General features: G+C 36.5%; 1 protein-coding gene across 1 annotated transcript in view; it reads right to left on the minus strand.

Annotated features, from left to right (window-relative positions):
* Positions 1 to 212: 212 nt before the first annotated feature.
* Positions 213 to 26,352, minus strand: part of LOC131161015 (uncharacterized) — a 41,814-nt gene continuing 15,674 nt past the window's right edge. Inside the window, exons 3-9 of the mRNA XM_058116876.1 lie at positions 5,059 to 5,151; positions 3,917 to 4,099; positions 3,733 to 3,835; positions 3,418 to 3,603; positions 1,373 to 2,607; positions 790 to 1,214; positions 213 to 699 (exon numbers count right to left, since the gene is read on the minus strand). Coding sequence (XP_057972859.1) covers positions 639 to 699; positions 790 to 1,214; positions 1,373 to 2,607; positions 3,418 to 3,603; positions 3,733 to 3,835; positions 3,917 to 4,099; positions 5,059 to 5,151 — 2,286 coding nt within the window. The 3' untranslated portion in view covers positions 213 to 638. The remainder of the gene's footprint in view (positions 700 to 789; positions 1,215 to 1,372; positions 2,608 to 3,417; positions 3,604 to 3,732; positions 3,836 to 3,916; positions 4,100 to 5,058; positions 5,152 to 26,352) is intronic.

Consider the following 26,352-nt stretch of genomic DNA (forward strand, 5'->3'; position numbering starts at 1 on the left):
TCACGCCCTGCCTGCACATGGCATTAATCCATATAGTATCATAAGCCCATAACAAGCAGGGTCTCTTGGAGGGATGGATACGAGTCTAATGAAGGGGAAGAGATGTACTATATAATTAAGAAAAAAGAAAACAACACTACTACCCAAAACGCACTAAAGCTTTTGTTATAAAATAAAATTTTAAAAAAATAAAAATAAATAAATAAAAGGTAGGCAATAAACAGCATCACTCCAGCTGCAAAAAGAACATACATTTTCAAATATTAAGTTACATCAGGCATCAGCAACAATGCACCGTGTTTTCTAACTTACAACTACAGAAGAAGAAAATGGAGTGGGGTGCACAATGGTGACCCAAGAAGGGCCTGCTGGATGAGAGCCATCATTTAAACATCCTATATATAAACAACTCGATTTAAGGCAAAAATATCAGAGTTAGGGTAAAAATAATTAGCAAAATGTACACAATGCCTCAGAACCATATCAGGAAAAAGGAAACCCTTTAAACAAGCTTCAAAATGATTGGGCTGGAGCTATATTGGCCAAAAGTTCAGGCTCGGGCTGTCTTGTTAGAGCATTTATCATTCCATTTGTTTATATCTCAAAACCATCAATATAAACAACCGGTCCCACTGCAGTCATGCTGATAAAGGTGGGAAATCATCTTCATCTTTCAAACGGTATGACCGTGCTGCAATCCTACATGTCAATGATCGAGAGATCGTAAGAATCCAGAAAATATTCATCGGTAGCAACTCAAGCGGTTTTAGAGTTGTGAAATAATCTTACCTATCCTCAAGCGTACCCAATACCGGTTTTGTCCTTTGTGTGCCTGGTGTCGAAGGGCTTAGACTGGAATTTTGTGTGGAGGAAGTGCCAGGGTTTGGTAACCTGCTGCTCCCAATGGGTGGTGGCCCTAATTGTAATTTGCTAATAGACCCAAATTCAACTAATTTCTCAGTCGAGAGCAATAAACCGTTGGGGCTAGGGTGATCGTTCCTGCCGGGGGAAAGAGAGTGGTAGAAATCAGAAGACCCAAAATTTCCACTGCCTTGATGAACCAGAAATTGTGCTTGTGGCACCTCACGGCTGCTTCTATCTAGCAAATTTTCCTCTGGGGGAGTAGCAGCCCGACTATTGTTACGAGGAGACCTCACAGGTACATGATTCCTCCCTCTTGCTGATGAAAATCTTGGCCTACTGAATTGATGGTTCTGCAAAAGCACTTAGATTACACAACCAGCCAACTGAACAAATTTGACCCAAAAAATGCAGCAACATGAAACCAAGATTGATTGAGATGCGGACCCACAAGATAATTACAAGATAAATTTGAATGTGGATAAATTCAGCAGGCTCAGAATGAGCATACCGTGTTGGGAAAATAGGTCCCTGTTCCTCGCGGCTTTGGTAACTCCTCCATGCCATAGGCTGAACCAGGTATCATAGGTAGAGTCAGGGGGTAGAATGCCGGTCTTGGAACAATACCGTTAGTATTCATACGAGAAAACACACCCCGCCTGAATTGCGGTGGTCTTTGCATCGAATTCCATGAATTTTTGCTGTGAAACTGTGAAGGCATCGGTAAGGACATTGGAGAAACAGGAGCGCCAACAGCATACTCATGGCACCACCGACCATATTGCAGACTATTAAAGTGAGCATCATACTCTCCACTGAGATCCGAGATGGAGTTTAAAGCTTCAGAAGTTGCAAGTGTGCCAACTGAGGCCCTGTCCTGTTGACCATGATATAAATCTTTTGGGGAACAAGCAACTGGACTCAAAATTGGAGGACTATCGATTGATCCAGCAGAGGTCAGAAACTCATTATTTCGTACCAACTGGTTCTCATCTAGCTCACAACTTACTAAAACTCCTGTCTTCTCATAAGGCATTTGTCGTAGATCAGAAGATGCTTTGTTGTATGCATCATCAGAGCTCTCTTCCTGTTTGTAATCAGGGTTTCCATTACTCAGTTTTGCATCTCCCATCAGTGAGGGAGAGAAATAGAGATGGGGTGCATGATGAGCTTTACCCAGCAGAGAAATGCTCTCCTCACCACCCAGAGGGGAATACTTAGGTGCATCATCTGAAATTCCAAGACTTCTCACCCTGGAGGTAGCAAGGTCCTTCGCATCCCCAGAGAGACGGCAGCCTGAGACAGCAGTCCCATTTGCAAAATAGTCAGCTTCAGACCAAACTGTTGAGGGAAGCACTTCCTTAGAGCCTTTCTGTAGTTCATTAAAGGTTTTGGAGACTTTCATTTTCATCAGAGACATCCTATTATCATCGACTCCATTTTGCAATAATCCCTCAGGAGCAAACCTATATTCTCTAGTTGTGCCACCTGAATCAGCAAACTTTGATATGGAAAGTGTCTTATCTTCTTGACATGCCTCAATAGAGGTTGCAGGGCCAAATCCATTGAAACCAGACATTGGTAGTGGATCTTGGACATCAGGCCTCTGTCCACTCCCATGCCTATCCAAAGTGTTCATGAAAAATTTTTGGAGTTCATCAGCTATGTTCTCTTCGGGTTGCAGGAGGATCCGTCCCAATTTTCTAGCACCATATGTGAAAGCACTGCGAATTCGATAAAAGTTCCCTGTGAAAAGATGGATTGTTTTTAGCTGATTTACAATAAAGATGAGGAATATTCCACTTAATTTCTCAATATTGAGTTTTTATTAAATGTCAAGCACAGCAGGTCCCAACAAACAATGATTGCTTACAATTATGAATTCACAAATTATAAACCTAAATTTATTTTCTCCAAAAAGAGTCTTTGTTGAAAATTTTTCAAGATTTTCACAAGCTTTGAAAAAGCAATATATGATAATTTCTAATACATCATTTTATTTCGTTCCTTCAATTTCACAAAAAATTTGTCAAAATCTAGTTGTTTCTCCAGAAATTCCTAACCTCTATGCCAAAGGTTTAAATTCTTTAGACAGTTTATCAACCATATTTTTTGTTAGACTGAATTAAAAAAAAAAAAATGACTGATTAACTGTCGAAAAATTTAAAATGCTTATCAACCATGAGACTTTGCAAATACAAAGATCAAGAGTATTGACCTATGCAGCTGCTTCATAACCAACATAATTACAAATTCTCAGGAATCAATACATGCTAGACGAAATATTTGAGAGAGAGAGAGAGGAAGAGGATGCCATAACCCAAACAGGGATAAACTTTGCACCTAGGAATGCTATTTGTCAAGCTCTGAACCAAATGTCGATATTGGCATGACCTCACTAGTCCTAGATCTGTCTTGTTAAATATTAGGCCTTTAACTTGATATTTTAGTGAAAAAAAAAAAATTTTGAACAAACTAGATTACAGATCCCACCAGTCAAAAACAGGTCTGCCAGGCTCTAAAGGTGAATAGGTACATTTCTACCCCTACTTTTACCTTTGCTGACACTGCGACCAAGGTTGTTATTTTCTTTAAGAGGATCAACTATGTTGAGATGCTTTTGGAGAAATGTTCGTGAACTTGTCTCATGTACTCTTGATGGTACTGAGAACATGTCCACACATTCCCTGAGGAAGTCTTTAGTAAGCAACAAATCAAGGCCACCATTATCAGGTCTCTCGGCTGCAAAAAGGATAAAAATTATTGGCATTTCAAGTAAATAACAGATGACCAAGCAAAAAAACAGAACAAAAGTAAATGAAAAATGAACCCATATAGTGTGGCACAAAATGCAAGACAGATGCTGCTCACCCACGATTTCTGGCAGTGAGGATATGCGGACTGGACCATTTACGCTGATGCAGTAGTTGTCCCAATCAAATTTACTAAAATAGTCCAAAAATCTATATAAAACCTACAAAAAGCAACTTCACTGTTAATAAGCTGAAAGCAAGTTATGCAAGCCATACCAACATTGGTTCCAGCAAACACTCACCGCTAAAGGACCATTCAAGGATGAGTGAAAAAGATGGAAAATATACAGAACCAACGTCTCCAAAGCATATGTAGAAATCAAACCATGATGAGCACCCAGAATACGGCTTTCATAATAACACCAAGCCTTGATCAATATAATACTGCGTTTGAAAAGATGATCTTTGCCGATGAGGCAATCAACCTGTATGGTAAGCAGCACCAGAAACTTCAGAAGAAAAGGCATAACAACCTTCTTGCTTCAAGGAACAAAATATAACATAAAGCATATCCAAAATTCATTTATGTAATTTTGTTAACTCCATTCTGAAGTTCTATGCTAAATCAACATATACTGCAACTCAAATACCCGATGAAAACATTCCCTAGCATGTAAATGCGTATGTGTGCGTGCTTTGCAATGATAGATAACCCTATGCAATTTTTGGAATTAGGGATTATTCTGTGCCATGACACCATAGCACAGCAGTGAGCAGTCCTGCAATCCATATTAATGGTTTAAGATGAGGTACTATTGGCATTTGATTATAGCCTATGTGCTTGCCCTTGGGGATCTCAATAACACTTTGTGCATTGAAATTCAGGTTCGGGTTGAGAGACAAAAGCGTGACAATTTAAGCAGCTTTAAAATTTCAGATAAGGTACTAATTCTCTCCTCCTCCATGAACATAGGCACAGTGGTCGAGCCTTTTGTGGCCCTAATCTTTTAAATAGGGGACTAGTTCTCTCTTTACTGCATCATTTTTTATCCTGTGGCTCTGCAACAAAATGCCGCACATGCATGCATGTAGGAGAGAGAGGGAGCTTCAGATCAGAATCTTGAGAAATCCCAACAGTTTGTGAGAAAGATCAGCAAAAAGTAGAAGACAAATGTACCACTAAGCTGGTCATGAAGCATACTTGAGAGGCTCCTGTCAGAATGTTAATTGTCATCAAAGGGGGGAAAAAATGAGGCTCATAATCACAACTAATGAATTAGACCTGTTAAACCTTTATATATATATGCCAGAAGACTTTCTGATGGAATTGTTTATGTACAAAGAAAATACACGCAAAAACAATGTTCAAAGAAAAATACACACAAAAACAAATATTTTAAAAAAAAAAATCAGCTTTAATTTGAAATTCTAATAGGAAGCTTACCTGTTCAAGAAAGCATAGCGTACAAAGCCCCCCCAACTGATTGAAGGAAATATCTACTACAATGTTCTGCACTAGGCATTTCACAAGCTTAACCTGCCATCAGAAATCCAATTTGAAAAGACCAAATCAGATGAACTGTGGATGAGTTTCCCAGGTGGTGCGCCATTACATAAACAAAATTTTCTCTAAATCATCATCCGTAATGTTGATACATCTTTAAAAATTAACACCAAGTGCAATAATCACAGGTAGTACATGACAAGAAGTAAACCTCAGGCAAGCATATCTGGAACTTAAAAGCATTTTTCATTTAAAAAACAGTCAAAAATCAAAAGTCACTAAATCGTAACTCTACGTCAATATACTTTTGTAAAAATAAAGGAAAAATGCAACAATCATAGTTGAGTAGATGACGTACAAGAAAATCTCAGCCAAGCATGTGTGCACAACTTACAAGAATTTACGTTTTATAAACATTGTGTGTTGTGAGTTGGGAGGGCTTCATCAGAAAAAGCAAAGCAATATGTTTAGGTAAACAATTTATAACATAAGAGGCTATCTCCAAATTATATGTGCTAGGTGCACATTAAAAGGCAAAGAAGACAACCTTTCAGACTGAAATGAGAGCATGGACATGAACATATATACATCTGTACAGCAACTTAACAACCTCACCATTATGTATGTTGTGACGCTTTTTACGTATACAGCATGCGCTGATAGGATGAAGAGTGTTTGCAAGTCATAGCCTATAAACTATGAACTGGGTTCTAGGAGGCTGCATCTAACAACATACTTAAAACATAGTAGCTCCATCCATAGCTAAGTTCAGAACCAATAAAAACATGGAGCTGTCACAGACATGAGGACTTGTGCAGAATATAAAGAGAAACATGGGCACATTTCTTGATATAGGTGGAATAAATTAAAGTTTTCTACCAAGGTGTTCCTTTAGGCAGTAATCCTAGAGCATTTTGATGGTTGTCAAGAAAGTGTTGGAGACACATTAGGGGTCATATTACATTAACGCAAGCTTGTTTACTTTCTATTTCCTTTCATGTTCATGTCTAGGATACCTGTTCCGGTTGCTCGTAAGTTGGAGAAGTTGATGAGTTTATTTTGTGGTATGGAGTGGGTAATATTTAAAAAGATGATCATCAAGGTTTGTAGGGCCAAGTGTGAGGGTCTAGGTCTGGTGAACTAGGCATTCAAGAACATTGCTTTAGTAGACATAAGGCTATAGCAGTTTCCTTCAGAGCCCGAGTCTCTTTGGCATAAGGTGATCCAGAGTAAAATGGAGTCCATCAAACTAGCTGGTATGATAAAGCAAGTGTTAGCGCCACTTATTGACAAGTGCACACCCTTGAAAATATATACTGCAGGTCTATCATCTTTTCCTTCCCTGGGTGAAGTTTCACACTAGCAATGGGGGTAATATTCATTTTTGAACCACAGGATAAGAGGAGCACCTTTTTCGGTATATCCTTGCCTTTATCACCTCTCAAATTACCATAATGCTTACATTTCCAGTATTTTTTTTTTTAAGGATTTGAAGGGAGCACTGGAACAGCTTTAGTGTGATTTTTAATGATACAAGCAATCATGTTTCCTTGTTAAGTGCTCTTGACTTTTCCATTTTTCTTAAACAAAGATATTTTGGTTTTTTTAATTCTTTCCTCAATCATTTAACTTGTAAGTCTAATGGCGATCATTTCCCTATGCATTCTCTTATTAAAAAAGCTCAAACCCCTTCAGGAATCAAGGATTTCACCTGGTTTGTCGTCCTTAATAGATGAATGTTACAGGTAAGAACAAATAAAGCTGTCTCCAGTTGTTTGGGTTCTTTGCATAGTGGTAGTGAAAGAAATGCTCATTATCTTGTCACTTCATGCTTTCTCTTGACGAACCTAGAATAAGTTGTTTGGAGCCTTTGGAGAGTGTTGGGTTTTCCATTTTTTCCTTTGGGGTATATTCTTCAAAACTTCAAGGCTTTTGGTAGTAAAAAGGAGAATAATTTGGTTGTATAATGTAGTTGGTTGGAGTGAAATGCTATACTCTTCGAGGGGCAAAGGACTTCTCTGGTCCTGGTTGGAGTATAGTTACTTTTCTGGATCCTTATTCATCCTTTTGCAGTCAAAAGGAGCGTCTTTGTTAATATACAATGAGATTAGTGGCTGATTTCATTAGTAGTTTCTCTAGTTTTATCCATTCATTTTTTTTTGTTTGAGAAGGATAAAATGTCCCCCTTTCCAAATATCTCTGTGCTCTTTATTCTTTTTCTTTCTTAATAACTTTATTTTTTTATGAAAAATATTAAAGCTTTCATAAATTAACATAATAATTTCAGTTGCGAACTTGCTATGGGGAAAGGAGGCTTGAAAATAAGCTCGTCAAGGATTGACATGTACCCAAATTAATAATTTATAAATGTGATGGACATATACCCATAATTAAGGAACAACCAAACAACTTCATGGATTGACTAAGTGGAGAGTGGGTTGTACTTTACTTTTTAAAAACAGAGAGTTTCTTAATGCCAGAGGCATTATCTTTTTAAAAAAAAAATAAATATTAAAATTGTACTTTCTTGGAATCAAATTCTTCCTAGTTAAGTTGACATATTTTTACTAAATAGTTGACTCCCACATTCTACCTCCTCTAAAAAATTACTACACTAGTTTATTTGCATTCAGAAAATAATCTTCAGTTTCATCTTCAATTTTTTTTCTTTAAGCATTTCTTTGCCTTTTTAACTATATCAGAGAAAATTTTTTTGTCAAAATTATTTCTATACATATTTTACAAGCATTTGGCTGGTTTTTCTTCTTTTAAACCATTTTGATATTTTAGCTAATCTGCAGCATTTGGTAAACTATGATGAAAGGGGTTAAAAATGGGTCTTCTTAATTAGTTTCTTCGCTCCTTTGTTTTCTTTACTGTTTCTTATCTACACACACATAGGAGAGCAAAAAGGAAGCAAAGATAAGGAAGAGTATTACTCATAAGAAAAGAAAAGTAAACATGTTACAAACTGACAATAGACAAGGTGAAATGAAAAGTATACCAGCCCCTTCCCCACATTTCCCTGTAAAAGAGATGTTCGCTTCAACATAATCTTCCTGATTCGAAATGCTACTCATGACCAATTTCTACTTCCAATTAATCAGAAGAAACCAAAGTGCTAAAGAAATCAACTCCTTTTAACCAATACTCACAAGGGAAAGAAACAAAAAGGAAAAACTAAGAGTCCTCACAATTCCAACAGTTGCCTTTCCAACCATAATAAAATTTACCCCACATTCCATCTATCCCCTTAAGCAAGGAGACTAGGTGTACGATGTATCCCATCCTCATCATCACCCAAAAGAAAGACACCAATCTCAGCCTTTTCTAGATAAAGGAAGAAATATTATCAAGCGAAAGGAGAAATTATAAACATTGGAGGAAAGAATTTCTCCTACGAATACAAATAAAAGCAAGAAAATAGCCAAAAGACAACAAGGAGCAAAGCCCAAGCCCTCTAGTCCCACAGCACATCAATCAGCAGCATCCCCCCTCACCCCAAAAAAGGGCCAAACACAAGAGTGATGGCAGAAAATGAGCCCTGTTCCTCCAATCTTTGAATAAAAAAAAAATCAAAACTCTCCAAAGTAGAAAGGCACAACCATTTCTCCCAAAACACACTAAAAAGCTACACCAAAAGGCCGAAGCCCCCCCCTCCCCTCGCCAACCCCAAAAAATAAAAAACACCATGGTTGATGGTGTCCCAGATTGATGGGGATTGGGATTCAGATCACCAAAAATTGCGACCCAGATTTGTGAGGGTAGAGGGCTGCAAAGCATGCAATTGTGAAAGAAGTGGGGTGCAAGGCCTGCAATAGTAAGAGAGGAAGGCTTCAAAGCCTGCAATGGTGAGAGAAGAGGGTTTCCTGCTACTGGATGAGACTCCAGCGAGGGGTTCATCAAAATATTAACACATTAATTAACATAAAAAAAAATTAATTTACGAATTAATCGTTTTTAGTTATAATTTGTACAATTTTAACTAAGAATAATAGGGATGTTTTTCTACATTCTATATTTCATCCTACAAAAATAATTCATAACTTACCACAATCCAACATAGTGCACCGACTAATTGACCAAAGTAAGTGGTTCAAGCCTACCACAACCCAATATGGCGTACTGACTCTGCCTCCCACCAAGAATCATATACCTCTTAAGTAGCATGCCCCATTCCCATAACCATACCACAGCCCAAAACGCACTGCCTTCCGGGCAACTACGAGGATGACAATGCAAGCAATAATAAATACGAATTTCTTTTGCTTCTTTGATAACTGAAAACACAAATATTGGAAGCAAAGCTTTAAAGGATCCGGCCTAGGCAAATCATTAGCATTAATCTTATTAAGAGCAGCAAACCACAAAAAAGCCCTATTTTGGAAGCAGTTTCAGTTTCCCAAATCATATATTGTAAAGGAAACTAAATATTAAGTATGAACATGAGTAAGGTGCCAAAATATAGGTTTGCATGAAAACTCTCTAGAGCCATCCAAAGTCCAAGCCCTATGGCCATGCCTCGAAGAAGGATGAAAACACATCGAGTTCCCTAAACAACTATGCAAGATCAGTCCCTTCTCTCTCGCTCAGATTTCTTCGGAAATAAACCAACAAACAAGGTCCGTAAAAAATCCAAAAGGTAAAAGTGGATATGGGAACATTATGACAATTGGAAAGACAATACAAGAGAGAGTAAGCAATAGAAAAAGAAGCTTTCCCCATCCAAAGATAATCCCAGAAACAAATTCTTTCCCCTTCCCAACAAAAAAACTGACGCACAAAAGAAAGAGGTGGAGGAACTGAGAAATGAACTTTCAACAACTCACATGAGTGGCATTAAAAAAAATTAATATAAAAAGAAGAGATTACATTGAAGAAAAAAGAATATACAAAAGGAGCATAAGAAATCCCCCTTAGACAAGATAAGAACAAAGAAAAATAATATAAAATCAAACCAACACAGCCAGCCAATCACGCTGCAAATTCCAACCATTCTATTCGATCTCAAATTTGTCATAGATGACCTTAAAAGGATATTCCAGCTCCAAACAAAAGCACCATATCCATTTATCCACCAAAGCAATTTTTTTGGATACCAAGTTTCCCATACCCAAACCACCCTCACACTTTGGTTTGCAATCCCAATCCCATCTAACCAAGAGCTCTCTCTTATCCCCACCACCCTAGATCATGGTTTTAAATAACGGCCACGACCGTTACGTAACGTCGTTGCATAACAGTCTTTTGGGTTCCCAATACCGTTACACACCTCAAAATCGGTGGGAAGAAAAGTCATGGTCATAGTGGTCGTTACAAACCCCGATCGTTATGCCGCTACGGCCATTAACAGCTATAAGACTATTATGCCAAAAAAAATTTAAATTTTATTTTTTACTTTTCTTCTCACTTTTTTTTCCCCCCCCCCCCCCCCCCTTTTTCATAGATATGTGGCTAGAGGGGGAAAAGATAATAATGAGGATGATAATGATACAAAATTTTCTTTTTTTTTTTTACATACTCATAAGAGATGCATTAATTAACACAAAATACTAACTTATTAGGATTTATTTTGGTAATATTAGCAATTTGAAATCTATGTTCTATATTTTTCAACTTCAACCTTTTTTTCTTTTCTAGTTATTGTATATTTGTATTATTCGTATGTCTTATGTGTCTAACAAATTAATGGAGTATATAATGTATTTTTCTTTATTAATTAATTTATCAAAAATAAGAAGTTATCACGCATAAGAACAATGAGAAAGTATAAATATCCGTACACACATAATTTTTCTGTCAATGGTGGTTGAAAACAAAAGTAAATTTGTTGCCCCTTACCAAACAACTTAGTTATTTGAACTATAGGATCCAAAATACACTAAAACTCTTTCCAAGAAGGCTTAAAAGCTTAAAGCATGCAAATACACTAATATGCACAAGGTTGTGCCTGCTTCAAAAAAATTCACGGTCATTACACCCGCTTCCCATTACGTAACATCCACTACTCCTGCTTCCCATTACACCCGCTATTGTTATATTACACTATCCGCTATCGCAACTTAAAACCATGCCCCAGATCACAAAAGATCTCTAATTAACTTCCCTAATCTTTGAGCAATCTAAATGAGACTTTGAAGGGGAACCAAAAGCAATAAAGGGAATAAGGTACAAAGAAAGCAAAAACAAGATAATATGACAATCAGGGTAATCCCCACCCCTGACACCAACCCCACATGCATCCAATCTCCTAGGCACCTTCTGAACAAGAAGATTCCACGAAAACTCAGGTCTAAGGCTGTCCACCCCTCCCCACCCACCATCTGCCCCAAAAAATAAGGAACTATAAAAAAAGGAATGGTCTACCTATGGGAATGGGGTATAGACCCTACCATGTACACAAACTGGGCAAGAACTCCCTCCTCTAAGTTGATACCCCCCAACCCACTTCTAGAAAGATTAATCGTAAGCCCTAAACCACTCTCAAAAACTTGTGAAAGAGTAAGCACATCAGCAAACAGCCTATATCATCAAAAAAGAAACAATATATTATCATCAATGCATAGTAAATGAGACGGTCACATCCTCCAAACACAGCCTGATACCCCCCATGTCACCCCTCTCCATGCCTAGACTAATCATCCTATTAAGAATATCCATCAAAATAGTGAAAAGCAATTTAGGCTCACCATTAACAATAACTACAAAAGCAACTAACGACATGCCAAATCTACTACCTCTCTAGATCCAAGACCATTCATCTCTTCCTCAAGAATAAAATCAGTCATAGGCCTTTTCAAACTCAAGCTTAAAAAACCCTTTCTACATTTACACATAACCTCCCCCATAACTTCATTAGCAGCCACAGCAACATTCAAAGTTGGCACAAAATACTATAGGCACTACGAAAAAGAAGCAATAATGTCACCCAAGACCTCCTCATTTTATCTTATTCACCAACACTTTTGCTAAGATTACCACACTCGTCACCAAATTTATAGGTTAGAAATCCTTCACCTAAATATACTTATGTGCACCCAAGTGACAAGCATGAGGTGCATAAAGTGCAATATCTGTAACACTAATAACATTAAACATAAAAAAAAAAAAAAAAAAGGCCATACCCAATGCACAAGGCTCCCACTTTGAGTGGGGTCTAGGAGAGGTGGATGTCGGCAAGCCTTACCCCCATTTTTGGAGAGGCCGCTCCCAAGTCTCAAACCCGAGACCACTCATACCAAGGCGGAGGCACTTGCCATCGCACCAAGGCACGACCTCTAATATGAAATTATAAATGAAATCCATAATCAAATATTAGTTATTATGCAAATACAGCTTTTTTCTACATAAAAGGTCAAATGAAATGTTGTGGCTGTGGCTGTGGCTAATATCTAAGTTTTTGCATAAAATTTTGAAAATCTAAAAGTTATTATGCATATCCTTTTCTTAATAATCTTTATTTTCAATAACATAGAAGAATTATTAAGAGAAAATTTTCAATTTGGGATTTCCTTTTTTTTAATAATAAAAAAAGTTATATTATATAAAGAGAAACGACAACAAAAGCAGACAAGAAGTCCACCCCATAAAAATAAAATAAATAAATAAAATAAAAAATTAACAATTAACCAAGGAACCCCTCTTCAATCCTTTTCCTTCACCAATAAAAACTTACTTCATTTCCTCTAGGATCACAAAACTTTAAATCCAACGTATCCACAAGATCTTGAACTTCTAAATCTTTCCTTGAAATCTCCTCCACTAGTGTTGAATCCCAAATTCCAATTTGAAGGAAAATTTTCTCCACAATAAATTTTAACCAAAAAAAAAATCAAAAATAGCTGAAATTTAAAGATTTCAATAAATTTGGGTTGATTCATGGAAACAATGATGAAAATTATGTATACCAGAACTTTACTGCCATTTCGGTGTCGAAGGCGATGGAAATTTAAGGCCATGTCCCTGAGCATCCTGCCTTCACCACCAAAATAGGACAAAAATCCAGCAATCCAATGATCTATCATGACTGAACTAGCATCTGGACTGTGGTTCATGGTTGATGCTTCAGGTTTAAGACAATTTCCTTCATGTCAAGCTCTCAATTTTAATACTGAAGGATTATTAGTTACTCATTTCATTATCAGATCAATTAATAATCAATCTTTTTCTTCATGCCAAGCTCTCAGTTTTTAATACTGAAGGATTATTAGTTACTTATTTCATTATCAGATCAATTAATAGTCGACCTTTCAGTAAAGACTAGATATAGAAAAGCCCACACATCAAGGGAAAGTGCTTTATTTGGTCTTTCCCTTCAAAGAAAATCATCCACAAGGATCATATTAAAGACTGCATTCCAAGTGCACATAGAATCTTAGTTTAAAAAGGAAAATGAAAGAGAAACGGAATAGCATTAGCGACAGAAATTGAGTAAGTGAAATAACAATGCAAAGAAAACTTCTGAGATGCATCCAAAGCTCAACTCCTTTTAGAACACAACACAAACAACAAAGGGATTAAATCATTTTTCCCCCATGCTCAGATTCCCCAGGAAAAAGATATCCCACAACTCCACCCTCCTGTCTGTTAGAAGACACTAGACATAGAAGTACAATAAATGGTGATTTAAAAAAAAAAATGGAGGATATGATGAAATCAAGGAAGCATCCTCAATGCACAGATCCTCCCAAATATAAACCCTTTTGCTCATTTCTATAACGAACATGAAAACAAAAAAATGAAATATCTGTGAAAAAATTTTCAAAAGAGCCACACAAGTTTTCTCCAACTTTAGCATCCAACCCATCCTATTGAAGACCATTATTCCGAATTACCATTTTTTGTTCTAAAGAAGAAATTTCATTAAGGGAAATATGATATGCAAAGTATACAACAATCCTCCTTAACAAACAAAAGAAAAATGTATATATGGAAACAGCATCAAATCAATAGTTGACACTCATGTTGGAAGTCCAAAAAACAAGTCCTCCTACAACAACCAGCAGAGGAAGCCCAAAGAGAAGCAAAGAAATGGATTCCATCCCAGAGAAATGGTAAAGCCAAAGAATACAACAATAACAACAAACCAAGCTTAACTCCCGCTAGCTAGGGTCGGCTACATGAATCATTTTCTGCCAATTTGCGCAATCATGACAATTTCCTCTAACGAATTCGGGGTTATTAAATCCTTAGTGACTATCTCATTCCATGTTATTTTAGATTTATCTCTACCCCTTCTACTGCCCCTCATAGTAAGACCGGCACACTATTTAGCCTATGTTGTAGGTACTCAAACCATCTAAGTCATCCTTCCCTCATCTTTTCTTCTTTAGGAGCGACACCTTACTACAAATATGTTTATCCCTCAATTTATCTTTTAGTGTTATACCACTCATCCATTTTAGCCTTCTCATCTCGACAATTTCTACATTTTGGATATGTTGTTTCTTAGTCACCCAATAGTATGATCCATATAACATAGTTGGTCTTACAGTTGTCCTATAGAACTTCCCTTGTAGTTTTAAGGGTATTCTATGATCACACAACATGCTCAAAGCACTTTTCCATTTTGCCCAACTTGCTTTAACTCTATGTGTTACATCTTCTTTAATTTCTCCTTCAACTTGCATAATAGATCCAAGGTACCAAAATCTACTAGTGTTATTGATTTCTTGACCATCAAGTTTAACCTTTTCTCCAATATTTCTCCTACTATGACTAAAATCACATTTCATATATTCTGTCTTAATTTTACTTATCCTAAAACCTCTAGATTCTAAAACTTCTCTCCTTAATTCTAACTTAGATTCTATTTCTCCCCTAGTTTAATCAATCAAGACAATATCATCTAAAAATAATTTACACTACTAAACCTCATTTTGGATACTCCAAGTAAGTTCATCCATCACTAAATTAAGAAGATAAGGCGTCAAAACAAATCATTGATGTACACCTATTCTGATTGGGAATTCCCTAGCCCCTCCACTAGTAGTCCTAACGCTAGTCATTACTCACATACTGCATAAACCTTTTTTTCCAAAAACCCACATAGAACTTCCCTAGGTACTCTTATCATATGCTTTCTCTAAGTCAATAAATACCATATGTAAGTCCCTCTTCTTTTATCTAAACTTTTCCATCAATCTTCTTAAAAGATATATAGCATCAATAGTAGGTCTCACTGGCATAAAACCAAATTAATTTTTTGTGACGTTCATTTCTAACCTTAATCTTTGTTTAACTACCTTTCCCATAGTTTCATTGTATGACTCAAAGTTTAATTCCTCGATAGTCATTCCAATTTTGAATATCTTCTTTATTTTTGTATATAGTCATTAAAGTTTTTTTCCTTCATTCATCTGACATTCTCTTAGTTTTTGTAATTGTGTTAAATAAATTAGTAAACCATATAGTTATCATCTTGGAATTTCCAAACTTTAATTGGGATGTTATCCGGTCCTATAGCTTTTCAATTTTTCATTTTTTTAATGCAAACTTAACTTCCTTAACTCTAATTTTGCAAATAAATCTCATATTTTTAGCCTTTTTCTTCATCTGTCAATTCTAAGTTTAAATCTCTACTTGGTTTTCATTATATAGCTTGCTAAAGCAACTTCGCCATCTTTCTTTTGTGTCTTCTTCCTTAACCAAAACAATATCATTCTCACTTTTTATATATTTTACATTACCTAAGTCCTTGCTCTTTCTTTCTCTAGCTTTAGTAAGTTTAAATATGCCTTTTTCTAACATATAAATTATTAAATAATCAATGTTTAGCTTCACTAATGGCCTTTTCTTACATCTTTTCTGGCCTCTTTATACTTTCAAAGTTGTCCATGTTTCTACATTTTTGTCATGTTTTATACCAAATTCATTTTGTCTTTACAGTTTCTTGGACATCTTGATCCACCACCAACTTTCTCTACTATCCAAGAATCTTCCTCTTGATTCACCTAAAGTCTCTTTGCTATCTTTTAATAGAGCTAGCTATCCTACTCCAAAGAGTGTTTGTGTCTACACCACCCCTATTGTCCAATAACCATCTTTGATCAATTTATCTTTAAATTTTATTATATTTTCTCCCTTTAGGTTCCACAACCTCATTCTCTTGCACTGATTTATATTCTCATTTCTCTTCCATTTCTTAATACATATATCTAACATTAAAACTCTATGTTGTGCAATTAAGCCTTCACCTAAGATAACTTTACAATCCTTACATTATAAACGACCTACCCACCTAGTCAAGAAAAAATATATTTGACTTTTATTTTGTCCACTTTGACTTTTATTTTGTCCACTCTTGAAGGTTACTAATAGTTCTTCTCTCTTCTTAAAGCAAGTATTCATTATAATAAAAATGCGAAGTCTAAGCATATTCCCAGACTCATTTTTATCTCCATATCCATATCCTCCATGTATCCTCATAAACTTTATTATGCTTGCCAATGTATCCATTCATATCTACTCCTATGAATATTTTCAGAGTCCTTGATATCCCTTTGTATAATACTATCCACATCTTTCCAAAATTGTCTCTTATTGTCTGTTTGGGAACAAGAATTTGAACATGTGTATTTGAATTTGGAAACCTCAAATACTAATTCCTTGTTTGTACACTTGAAAGAGTGTATTTGCATTTAAGTGAAATTGAGGGTGAGTTTCATTCCCCCAAATCCATGTATTTGAAACTCATTCCTTACCCATGTATTTGAGCTTCCAATCCAAATCTTAATCCTCTCCTCTATCCCTCAAAAATCCTCAAAGCAGAGCTGCTCTTCCCCCTCCCTTGAAACTCCCTTGGCGTAGAGTTGCTCTCCCTCCACTCCCTCAACACAGAGCCAGTCTCCCTCATCCCTTGAAGCTCCATCAATGCAGAGCTGCTCTTCCTCCCTCCCTTGAAGCTCCCTTGATGTAGAGAAGCCCTCACAACTTGAGGCACCCCTAATCACAACTAGAGGCACCTCTAATCTCTCTCTCTCTCTCTCTCTCTCTCACACACACTCACACTTACGGGAGTGATTCATTTACAAGGAATTGCCTCTATATGAACTTTGGGGATTTAAAAAATTTGAAAAGGACTCAAGAAGTAAAACATCTTTTGTGATACTTGAACCAACCGTTTATTCATGTAATGAAGCTATCTCCATTCTTCTTACAAAGTTTTACATTTCTAAGCCTGGTCGCAATGAGGCATGTTTATTTGTCAAGGTCAAATGGCACTGTTCCACTTTAACATGTCTACCTACGCAAACCTAATTTTATGTCTCCAATATATTTATCACTTGTATTGGTTGATTGCGTCCCTTTGTAAGATGAACAATCTAAACTCAATGCAGTTTTTAGTAAAGTGGAGGAGATATCATTTATAATGTTTTTTGGAAGCAAACTATCCTGAGAGTTTATAGCGTGTGCCAGTCACTGCAATGTTAGGAGATGGCAATTGAGTCAAAGGTAAAGCAAGACACGCTATTCCAAAGCATCTGCTTTTGGGTTGGTTCCTCTTCTGGAAAGGGAAAAATTGTAATTCAAAAAGCATTGTTGTCATTAGTTTTTTGATACTATTGATTTAGGCATTAGGCATGCTTTGGTTCTGTTTGATTTGATGCCCAAGTCACAGCATGTTGTGATCTGGGTTTGGCTGATGCAGGTTCTTCATCTTTATGTAGTGAAAGAATTTAGCCTCATGTTTTCTACAAGCATGAGTATTCTTTCTAAAAATAGTTTCTCACCCAATATTCTTTTGCACTCATTTCATATTTACAAACCATCAATCAACCAACCACTGGTTAGGTTCAAATAGATTATGGTTTACATGAACATATTTAACCTTTTATTCTTTGATAGGTTATGCACAAGAAATTCTAAAAATATCTTCCAGGAGCACTAGTTTGATTATTATTTTACAATTCCTTGTTTAGAAACATAATCTGTTTGGGTTATTATTATTGTTTTTTTATGGGTCACAGGTCAAACTGAAACACCATCATTACAAATTTTAGCAATGACACTGAGTAAAGGATTTATTTTTTCCCCCTTGTTTTTCAAAATTTTTTTCCATATTTCTTAAGAATAAAACTTTTGGTTAATCTATCGACCTCCATCTATTTTTTTCCCCAATTTTAATTTTTAGTAATATTAGTAATTTAGGTATTCTGCTCGATAAGCTTTCTCGGTTGAGATTGATTGGCTTGCATGCAGATTTTTAGCAGTCAATGTTATTGCCACAACAGCCTTGGCTATTTTTCCACATTTTTTGTGCTGCCAATGGCTGTTGCAAGATAGTGTATTAGCACATGATAGCACCACAATTTTAGCTTCAGGACTAACCTTAGCCCTTTGAAGCCCCTTGCTGTTTGTTTGATTGTGCCTGGTCTTCTGGAATTCTAATCTTATTTGGAGTTGCAGTCTGGTCTGGAGTGAAAAGAGCATCAAAATTCATTATGAATGGGCTGGCAAGCAGGGAGAAACCTGCTGGTGCATCATGCGTGTACGCGCATGTGCTTTTTGTTTATTTGTCCTGCAAGCCTTTACTATGAGCTGCAATTCACCAAGGGTCATCTGAGCTCACTTTCCCTTTTTTCCCTTTTTTTTATTCTTCTTTGTTCAATATCAAGTTTAAAAATAGGGTTTAATTATTTTGGCACTGGAGGTTTTATTCACAGGTTTCTCTCTTCCAAATGATGGATTTCTTTATCATTTATGTGGGTTTTATTTATTTGTTTGCTAATATTTACGGATGCAGATGACTGCCACAGCCTCTTGCTTTCCTCAGGTTTTGAGGGCCATCATCAAAAAGGGTTTTCATCAGTTTCATCACAGCAGAACCCTAAGGCTCAGTAGGAGTGAAGGTTTCAAGCATATTTTCACATAGCTAAACAAACTTTACGTGAGACCTTCTCCTCTGGCAAACCAAAACAATGCACCTGAAGAATCTAAACCCCCATGGCTATCACCCTTGCACAAGATCAATCCCAGCATCAACTTATTTTCTAGTGCTGAAAACATAGCACCTATGTTTTTTTTTTGACTTTCCTTAGTTGGGATTGTAAAACAAAATTATTTTAAATTTTTAGTTCAAGTACTTAGTTGATGAATAATGTACATCTCTCTCACTGTATTTGATAACTTTAATGTTAAAATTTTTTTAATCATTTGAGGCAATTTCAAATTTCATAATTTTTTAGAAAAATTAAATTCAAATTCAAATACATAGGTTCTTAAGGTATCAAAACAATGAATCTATAAATACATGCTTTTCAAATTCATAGCTTTTAAGAATTACTCAAACAATGAATTTGTAAATGCATGTATTTCAAATTCTTGAATTTAAAAGACATGTAGTTATTGCCTCAAATTTCATAATTTTTTAGAAAAATTAAATTCAAATTCAAATACATAGGTTCTTAAGGTATCAAAACAATGAATCTATAAATACATGCTTTTCAAATTCATAGCTTTTAAGAATTACTCAAACAATGAATTTGTAAATGCATGTATTTCAAATTCTTGAATTTAAAAGACATGTAGTTAAAACAAACATGTTAAAATGAAATTTGCGTTCCCAAACGCAACCTTAAGGTTTTCTGCTAAGCCTACTTAAAGGAGCATAAGCACTAACGACATTTATTATCTCTTGGCCTTAGACTATCTTGATTTTTGTAATTCTATTTCCTACTCTTTTAACATCTACAACACTATCTTTTTAAGTCTATGTACAATAATTCCTACCCCATTCTTATGTTTTTCTTTTCCAACGGACAAAAGTTTGAATCCAGATTTTTCAATCTCTCTAGCTTTCTCCCCTGCCATTTAGTTTCTTGAAGGCTAATTAAATTAATTGTTTTTCTAATCAGTGTCTGCACTACCTCCATGATTTTACCCTTAAGTGTCCCTATATTCCAAGTCGCTAATCTAATCCTAGTCTCCTCAACTAACTTCTTTGCCCACCCATGTATAGAATGATGCGGGAGCCCTTGCATATTTAACACCGTACATGGGCATTGACACGGCACATCGCTGCAGGGCAATGACCAAGCCCACCCTCGCCCACTTTTTGAGACACTCCGGTGGTGTAAGTGCAATGCGTTGCTCATAGGGGACATCCTTGCAAATAATCGATAAGCATTCATATCATAATGATCTGGCAAGTTTTACATGGCTTGTCAACTACCTAACGCAACCTTCCTCCTTTACACTGGCTTAGGACTGATTGTATGTGAAATGATTAGGACATTAAGTGCATCACAGGTGGAGTTGGTAAAGCCAAAGAATGGCCTTTAAAAATGTGTGCATTCCTTTCTGACCAAATACCCTGTTCAACAATCCATGAGCATCTTTTCCCTTCCATAACCTCTAAAATAAGCAAGCAAGAAAGCCTCCATCGAATTTGGGCAATCCCAAGTCTCCCCAAACATGCCAAAAAAATCTGTTCCACTAATTCCAGGCAGAAGAATGAAGCAAGAAAAGGTGGGAGTGGATCTCAACAATATCATAATGCACAATACAAACATCAAAGGATAAAGCCTCAAGGGGCCTCCTACAAAATAATAATTTTTTGGAATTAATTCTATGAAAAACAGCTAACAAAATAAATGCCATAACTTTAGAAGGGGCACTAGCTTTCCAAATATGATTTCTTTGTTTTTTTTTTGGGGGGGGGGGGGGGGAAGTGGTGGAACATGGATGGCTAAGTCAAATGATCAAGGAAAGAATTACAAGAAAACCTAAAGAAAAATAGAATCTAGAAAAATAAGTAAATAAGGAATCTCACCTGCTTCCCAATCATTAAGATTTCTCCAAAAAATTATAGTCCTGAGAAACATATTCCGGGTCTACAATCATATAAAAAGACATAAGACCACTATGTAAACAAAGGATCACCCGACACCAACCAACACCTACACTAACCACCAAAGCCCTCCAACTAACTCAATAATAAGCTTTTTCAGACTCAGAATCCATCTTAAAGATAAAACCCTGTATCCCTCCTTCTATGCACATCCTCAAACACCTCATTCGCCACCATCCAAAATTTGCCTGCCTCCTGTCAACCTATCTTCAAGAACCTTGGCAATAATCTTACACACACAAATTACAAAATTAATAAGGCATAAAATCCTTCATGTTACACACCAAGGTAGAAAGAACATCACATTAAAGCCATCACCTCCATCCCAAGCATCATCTCCTAACCTCCTCCATTAAAGATCACTCCAAGAAACTGAATGCTCAGAAATAGGACAATAATCCAACGCCTTTAACATAGGACTGCACCAGATTCAAGTCCTTTAATCATGTTCATTGAATAGCTTGATATACACAGTCATTTGATATGGTATCAAAGCTTTGATTCCAGGTCATGAGTTCAAGTCTTGTTATTTGGCAGCCCCTATTGTATTTTTGACAGTGGTCTTCCTTTGTTGGCCCACCATCTAACAGCTTAAGATTTTAGGTAAAAGTGATGATGGTAACCTTATGAAAATGACTAGAATCAAAATCTCCTTCCCTATAGCACATAAATCTTGTCTTTTGCCCCCAGCTCTTTTCTTCCTTAAAAGTCATATCATCCAAAATCATTCTTAAGAGAAACACATCTTCAACAACAAACAACCCCACAGAATCCCCCCCCCCCCCCCTCCAATCCAAAGACTAAGTCCCACACAAGATACCAATTTTCCTAACTCTAACATCCCGAAAAACATCTATGTTTTATTCTTTTCAATGCCGCCTTCAAATGTTTCAGCTTCTTCATAGACTTAAAGGTGTTTCAGCTTCTTCATAAACTTAAAACCCTCCCACTCCATCCACAAAACCCTCCCACTCCATCCACAAAATAATCCTGCAAAGTCTATTTAACCAAAGAATGGAAGGAACAATGAGTGAGCCACATATTTTCAAAACTAAAAGGCCTCAAGACCCACCTGACATTACTAGACTAATAAAATATGAATGTCATCAAACACCAGCCCAAAAAGCACCCCCAAGGACGGTAGGTAACTCATCCTTCCAATCCCCAAAGGGAAAAGGGGGAAAAAAAAAAGGAAAGAAACCTGTCTGCACGACTAGCCAATAGACACAAAAAACCTCCTCTAACCAACCAAGTAAAGGTGGCATTATCCAGCAACATATCGCCCTTCCAAACTCCTTAATAAACCTATTACAAATCTGCATGGTGGAAGTCAAACTCAAACCCCTCTTTTTTTAGGAAACTAAGAATATTAAATCTCAACACTAAAATCCACCGAGATGATCAAAAACATAGACCCCATACAACTCATCCCAAAGGAAAGACCTAACATGGCAACAATGGCATTTGGTTTGCAAAATCAGGGAATCAGAAACCAAGTCCCCATTCTGCATTAGGCTCACATATAAGGCAAAATCACAGTCCCCTGTTTAATGGAATTTCTGCATTTCCGGCTCTCATCCATATGAATCACCATCCCATTCTAGTGTATTATTTATAAGACCAATATGACCCCAAACAATTGATATTATTCCAAAACTATCACAAACTTCCAAATGCCCTAATCCATCCTCAGTCCCTCTCTTTACATGATCACCATCTCAAAATACCTGCTGATCTCTAAAGCTAGAGAAAAACATTTATCAAAAAGTGGACAAGCCACTAACAGTACGGTGCCAATCATTGTCATGGGTGATAGCGGTTTGGGCTACAATGACTGGGAGATATGGGGCTGCAATGGAAGCTAATCATTGATCATGGGGATTTATAGAGATGATGAAGAAGTCACCATGGATGCCAATGACCATGGGGTTGCTTACTTCCATGGAGAAGAAAAAAAATAAATAAAAGCCTTTTTGTTAGAAATCTATACAAAAGGCTCTATGTAAAATTGTCAATTTGTGAAAAAATTTACATACAGAGTACTCATGGACCTCACTGACCATGGAGTCACCACCAGAAAATAGGAATTTCTTTCAGATCCATAATTGAGGTCATTATAAAATAGCAAACTTGTGAAAAAAAAAATTGTGAAAAAAGACGATGAATGAGTGGTGGGTACATGGAATCAAAAATTTTCAATCATGCCTTCAATTTCCATCTCTCTTTTTTTATCAGCAAATGTGTGAACAATACAACTCTTGCAAATTTTAATTTTATTTAAATTTTTTTGGCGAATTGAAGTTCTGGTTAAATGTAACATCAATCAATGCACAAGGCTCCCATGGCATTCGGGGTGTTGAAGGGCAAGATGTATGATCTTACCTCCATGCTTTGAAAGATTGTGTGTCATATTGTTTATGTGATTTGAACCCCTTACATTCAAGCTAGGATGTAACACCCTTACATCAATTTCATTCCCCATTTTGTTTCAATAGGCATTCTTATCTACACCCAAATGCTAGTCTATTCTAACATCCATTCCATTGTTATTCCAATTCCATTCCCATCTCATTATCATTCTGAAGTAAATTTCATTCCGGCAATCAAACATAGTGCAAGAATTAGCCCAAAAGGACCATAGACCAAGGTCAACCACCACCGCAAATATCTTACTTAATTAAAACATCCTTGGAAAAATCCTATGAGAGGGGAAGTTCTCAATCTTTAAAGCACATATATCAAATGCCCCTGATCACCAATCCATCCACACAATCTAGCTTAGCTTCGTGCAAAAGAATGCAATACAAGCACACCTAACCAAAACCTACCTTGCCACCCTTTGCTTCCTAAGATCACCTATCCTATGAAATTCCAACAAAATAATCCTCATATAAGTCATAATTCACACTTTTACCCCCTTACATATCCCAGGCACAACATTGCCTGAATACATATATTTAAATGTATATATATATATATATATATATATATATATAAATCTAAGTATAAATGAACATTAAAAGTCAACTCAATATGAAAATAAGCTAATACAACAATACCATGGACCTTCAAGTTGGTATTATTCACCCAAGCAATTTTGCAAGTATCGGGATGTGTGGTTCAACCACCAAATTTAACTTCTTCACAACTTCAAAAACGACATTTGTACAACTATCAATCAAAAACCAAAGTACAAAGCTGCTTATATGACAAATCATTTGGGTCTAAAAGATGCTGGCTCATTTCCAAACTTCACTTTCTTCAAACTTGGGGAAGAGTACAGGTTGAAGTACTAAATAGTTCTTCACATTGCCATCATCATCTAAATCCCTCGGCACTTCTCTCTCACCTTCAATCACTTGGATGGCATCGTCATCTTCTTTTCCTGCAATTGCCATGACTTTGTTAGGACATTGTGCAGCTCAATACCCAAAACCCTGAGATTTGAAGCACTTGATCGATGGTTGGACCTTAGATGTTGTTCTCAAGTGCTTTGGATTCTTCCAAGGAGTAGTAATCTAACTCCTTCACCCAACTGCTCAACTGACTTCTCACGCACAACTTCACTAATAGTCTGCTCAAACCAAATGATCGACATAGCTCTAAGAGAATTTCACAGCATAATCTCCTCTATTTAAGTGGTAACATGTATAGCATCTCCAATTGTAATGAGATGACATACAGCAAGCTTAGAGGCAATAGCTGGCTACAACCCTTCTCTACGCAAAGAAATCATCACATCCTCTTTCCACTCTAAGCTGGCACGATTAGCCAAATGATAGAACCTATTATTAGTGTAATCTGCCAGTGTCTTCCCTTCTTGCTTCAAACCAAAGAGTTGCACGTGAACGCTCTGCTGGTAATTGGAAGGTACATATTGCTACAGCATGGCTCACTTAATCTCACCCCATATTTTGATCTTACCAAATATCCTTCTTTTGAAGATCTCATGTTGTCTAACCCACCATTTTTCAAGCAGTTCCTTCAATTCTGGTTCAGCCAAATACAACTTTCGAACCTCATTCATGTCATACCATCAGAAATAGCACTCAAGAGAATATAGTCATCAAATTCATCAGGAGAACCATACCATCACCATTAAAATCTGAAACTTCCAATTTAATTCCCTTATGATCATTTTGGCCTTCATGCCACTCAAAATTATGAGGAGCAATGGCAGCTGTACTACTTTCCTGCTTCGTGGAAAATTCAGTGCTCTTTTTTATCCAAGGCTGCAACTTCAGTTGTTAGCCTATTCCAAGCATTAGTAATAGTGACAGAGGACTGCCTAGGTCTCTTAGACCACATATTTAGGAAACTATGATTGTATTAGACTTTTTATGTCGTGTCATTCATGTTATGTTGGTGTTAATACGTAATTTTGTGTTTTAGTTGGTTGGGGGCATTAATACTTGGCTTATGAGTTGTATGAGACAGCTTCAGGTTTGAATCAAAACTCAAGATAGTTTCTCTTTCTTATGTTGTGTCATTTCATGCCATGTTGGTGTTTTTATGTAATTTTGTGTTTTAGTTAGTTGTAGGTATTTACTTGGTTTGTGAGTTTTATAAGACAGTTTCAGATTTGATTCAGCATACAAACTTTAAGCGTAGAATTAGGAAGCTACGATTGTGTTAGATTTTTTTATGTCGTGTATTTTCATGTTTTTAGTTGTCTCTCTCTCTCTCCCTCTTGTCCTACATCAAATAGTCTCCAAAGCACTCTCCATATTCTGTACCCTACCAAATAACAACTCCACTTTTGCAGACAACTAAACATTAATCACCATGCTCATGATTTTAGTTTATTATATATGCTGCAACTATATATCACTAAGGACCCTTAATGCAATTTGCCAACAATTCTCAATCTATTCATGCAAATCCACAAACTTGACCCTGAACTTCTCAAGAACTATCCTCAATTTTTCCAATATTGTATATTATCTCACATAACCCATAAATAACTAAAAAATTGCATCAATATGGTCCAATTCTGACGCTGGCAGTATTGATGGATTCTGCAAAATGTGTAACAAACTCAAGTAATCAACTTCCTACCAAACAGAAAAAATTTGCAGGTTTTTTTGCAGGGAAAACCAAAATACTGTGGCTGAAAGCAAATGCCTTTTAGTAGTCGCAGAGCATGGGGGAAATTTTGACTTGCGTGTCGCTGGCAATATTACAGTGATGAAAATTGGAGCAAAGGTAGATCATAGGGTGACGAATTCGGTGGATGTGGTGGTGGTGTGATGAGAAAAATGAAGGAAATGGAGGATATAGGAAGGGGCGACGGCTGGAGATTATTTTGCTAGCACATTGGACCACACAAATGGTTGGATAGCGATGTCATTTTGAGATCTTCTGGTCAGCATTTCCTATGATGG

This window comes from Malania oleifera, chromosome 7 (assembly GCF_029873635.1).
Source record: "Malania oleifera isolate guangnan ecotype guangnan chromosome 7, ASM2987363v1, whole genome shotgun sequence".
In the NCBI taxonomy this organism is placed as follows: Eukaryota; Viridiplantae; Streptophyta; class Magnoliopsida; order Santalales; family Ximeniaceae; genus Malania; species Malania oleifera.